This window comes from Camelina sativa, chromosome 20 (assembly GCF_030686135.1).
Source record: "Camelina sativa cultivar CO46 ecotype springtype chromosome 20, ASM3068613v1".
NCBI classification, from domain to species: domain Eukaryota; kingdom Viridiplantae; phylum Streptophyta; class Magnoliopsida; order Brassicales; family Brassicaceae; genus Camelina; species Camelina sativa.
The window spans coordinates 28749474-28753119 of record NC_141899.1 but is presented as its reverse complement, the minus strand read 5'-3'; the positions used below and the strand labels follow the sequence as shown (position 1 = coordinate 28753119).

At 33.1% G+C, this 3646-nt stretch overlaps 1 protein-coding gene across 1 annotated transcript; it reads right to left on the bottom strand.

Moving 5' to 3' along the window:
* Nucleotides 1-1528: 1528 nt before the first annotated feature.
* On the bottom strand, nt 1529-3402 carry LOC104771485 (putative inorganic phosphate transporter 1-3). Its single transcript, XM_087503545.1, has 2 exons — nt 2985-3402; nt 1529-2875 (listed from the first exon to the last, which is right to left on the bottom strand). The coding sequence occupies exons 1-2, from the start codon at nt 3383-3385 to the stop codon at nt 1723-1725; spliced, it is 1554 nt and encodes a 517-aa protein (XP_087359671.1). The 5' UTR covers nt 3386-3402; the 3' UTR covers nt 1529-1722.
* Between the last annotated feature and the right edge of the window lie 244 nt (nt 3403-3646).

Genomic DNA, 3646 nt, shown 5'->3' with positions numbered 1-3646 from the left:
TTAATAGACTTTACCGAACTTATAATTAACGAATTTGATATTGCATCCAAACCAAAATAGCAGTACCAACTACGATCAAAATCAGAGTATAAAATTAAGTAAATTAAATATATGACTTTATAAAATGTATTGAATAAATAAAGTTTCTACTATTATTTTGTAACAAACAAATTCAACTGTACGTAAGTATTTCCCTACGTTGTACAGCGTGGGTCAATATCTAATATTCTATATAAATATTCACATATCTGAGAAATTCATATATTATAGAACGAGATATTAAAAAAAATTAAGCTATCGACAATTCATTTCCGATACAAAATCTGAAGTTTTGATACATATCAAGAAACAAAAGAATTTACCTCATAATCTCATGTAGCTCAAAAACATATAAGAAAACAAAATACAAAAAATAACATAAATTCTATTATATAAAGATTTGACTGAAAAGCAAATAATAAAAAATTACACTTTCATATTATAAAAACTATTTATTTCATATGTATATTTACCAAATCATTTTTCCAACATGATGACCACTTCTCTATATTTTATCAATTTATCAATGTAAAATATGTAGAATGATAAAAATATTACGTTTAAAATTCAATATCTATAATTCTAGACTTATCTTAACCAAAAGAAAAAAGAAAAGAAATCATTGAGCAATTTATAAAAATTAATCAATTTAAAAGGCCCCTATTTAAAATACTGTTGTACTATGAATTATATTTAACTTTAGCTATACTTCTTGTAAGCTAATAAGATATATTTTCAGTATTCCTTCTAATATAGATATGTATATTGATATTATGTAGATATGTGATTTACTCTTTTTCCGTTTTTTTAAGAAAAGAAAATGATATACGTATTTTAAGTTACAAAACTGAAAATATTAAAATATATGTTAGAATCTAATAAATTAATTGAACATGTTGATATCCCAATAATAACAGTTTTGACATGTCTAGAGATTTGGTGAGAAGGTTCAAAATTTATAAAAAGATTTAAAAAATTCTGATTTTGTTGTCAAGAAAAGACCTTTAACTCTTTTTTAATTAATATATATTAAAAAATCAAAATAGAATTAAGTTAATAATTTAATAAATTATAAACCATTTTAATGCATTTTTAATATACAAAAATAATTATTTAATTTTACTTATGTATAGATTTTTCTTTTATGATATGTTTATAACTTTTCTATTTTCTATTTTAATAAATTTTATTAAATTTAGAATCGACATGTGCTAACATTTTATCGATACAATTGAGTCGTGTATTTTTAGTGCTTTTCTAACATACAAACAAATTTTGTTTAGTGTATTGATTTCCTTTTTATGATAGGTTTAGAAATTTATATTTTTATTTTAAAATATTTTAGTAAATTTCAAACTGACATGTGTTAACATCTTATCGATATAACTGACACGTGTCACAGTCCTATTAATGTCTAACTTTCATACTCCAATTTTATATAATAAGATTTTGGTTATGAATATAAAGTTATGGAAAAATATAATAGATATTAAAAATAAATCTTGTCCATTTGTATTTCATTTGCTTCTTAGAAGTTCTTTGAGAACTGATCAATGGTTACCCACTAAAAACAAAAAGTAAAATAAAGTAGAGGTGCACAATATATCATATCACAAAAAAAAAAAAAAAAATGAAACATTAAAATGACGAAAACAGATGTATTGAATATATATGACGTTGTAATCATTTCTCAACCTCAGCTTCACCGGAGAGTTCTTCAAGGGACTTGCCCTTTGGCTCAGGGACAAGGAATGTAAAGAGCATACCTATAAAGTTAATAACCCCAAGCATGATTAATGAGTTCTTGACTCCAATACCAGGTGGGTATCCTGCGTCTGTCTTGGTCGCATCCTGTGATTGAGCCGCATACAGGAACCCAAAGGCTCCAACAATGGCTCCAGCCTTACCTGTCGCGGCTGATATTCCATGGCATGTGGACCTTAGTCTGGCTGGGAAGATCTCAGCCGGGACAATGAAAGTGGTTGCATTTGGTCCAAAGTTGGCGAAGAAAAAGGTGAGGGAGTACATAATCACGAATCCGATACGGTTGTCTGGCTTGATCCAGTGGTTGTAAGGGAAGGCAATGGCAAACATAAACACCGTCATGAAGAAGAATCCCATAAGTTGAATTGCAAACCTTCCCATGATATCAATAAATGCGACAGTGAACCAGTACCCTGGGACAGTACTGCAAAGCGCGATGAGAGTCTGTGCCCTAGCGATCTTGAAAACTTCATGAATGGCATTCATGGTGCCTGCCTTTGGAATCCATCCGATGGCCGAAAAAATATCCTTTTGAAATAAATTTTGGCTGTAGAAAGCAATGTCAAGCAAAAACCAAGTTGAGGTACACCCAAGGAGTGGAAGACCATGGCGTCTAAGGAATTCCTTGGAGAACAAGCCATAGTTGAGTTTTGGGTCGTCCACCCTTTCTTCAACCTCAAGCTCTACTTGTAAGACCTTGGACATGTCTTTTGTGGCTTGTTTAATGTCCTTGGCAACTAAAGCAGTGTAACGAGCAGTTTCAGGCATCTTCATACGCCAATAGAAGGTCATGGCCGCAGGTATAGCGCCAAACATGACAATGATACGCCAAATGTAATCAGCCTGGGGAGGCGTTGAGAGAACTCTGTCTTGGTCATAGGTCGGCGAAGGAAACTGTTTGTCGAAAATGGAAGAGACTGCAAGAGCCACAAAACCACCAGCCAAGATACCGATACCTTGCATAGCAAAGACGGCAGCGATGAAAGCTCCACGAGTCTTCTTGTTAGCATATTCAGACATGATGGTGGCTGAAAGAGGGTAGTCACCTCCAATGCCAAACCCGAGCCAAAACCTATACATAACCGTTCAAATGTTAATATTTTGTTTTTGGAGGTTTAAACTATCATGTATGTATGATCGAATGTTCATGAATAAAACAGTTTTGACCGTGATTATTGTACCTGAAAAAGCAAAGAGTGGTCATGACACCCTTGGCTTGGTTTCCAAAGGAGAGACCGGAAGCAACAGAGCACACGATCATCATGATCAAAGTGATACCGTACACTTTTTTCCTTCCTAGCTTGTCACCAAGCCATCCGAAGAAGAGCTGACCAGCAAGAGTCCCACAGAGGGCCACACCATTGACTGCTGCCGCAACATGAGGGGGAAGGGAGCCAGGCTTTGCTGACTCTGGATTGAAGTAATAGAGACGTCCTAGGAGCTTCGTCACCAAGGACACACAAAATAGATCATAGGCATCCGTAAAAAAACCCATACCGGCGATGACAATCGCCGTGAAATGATAAAGTTGCGTCTTCGCAACATCTAGTGCTTTTAGCACTCCTAGTTGCTGATCGGCCATCTCAGTCTCTTTTTCCTCTCTTGCTGTTTTCATGAAGTAAAAGTTTAGATATATTTTCTGATGGTACTGTAAAGATGCAACTAATCTTTTCTTTTTTGGGTCACGTAGCTAGTCTGTTTTACTTTAATATATACAAATAAAATGAATAGAAATGTTTTTTTTTGGTGGTTTAATCTAAGCTACATGAAACTATATAAGCAAATTTATTCTAGTAATCAAGTGCAAAGAATACTTTTGACTATACATAAAAATATGTATATG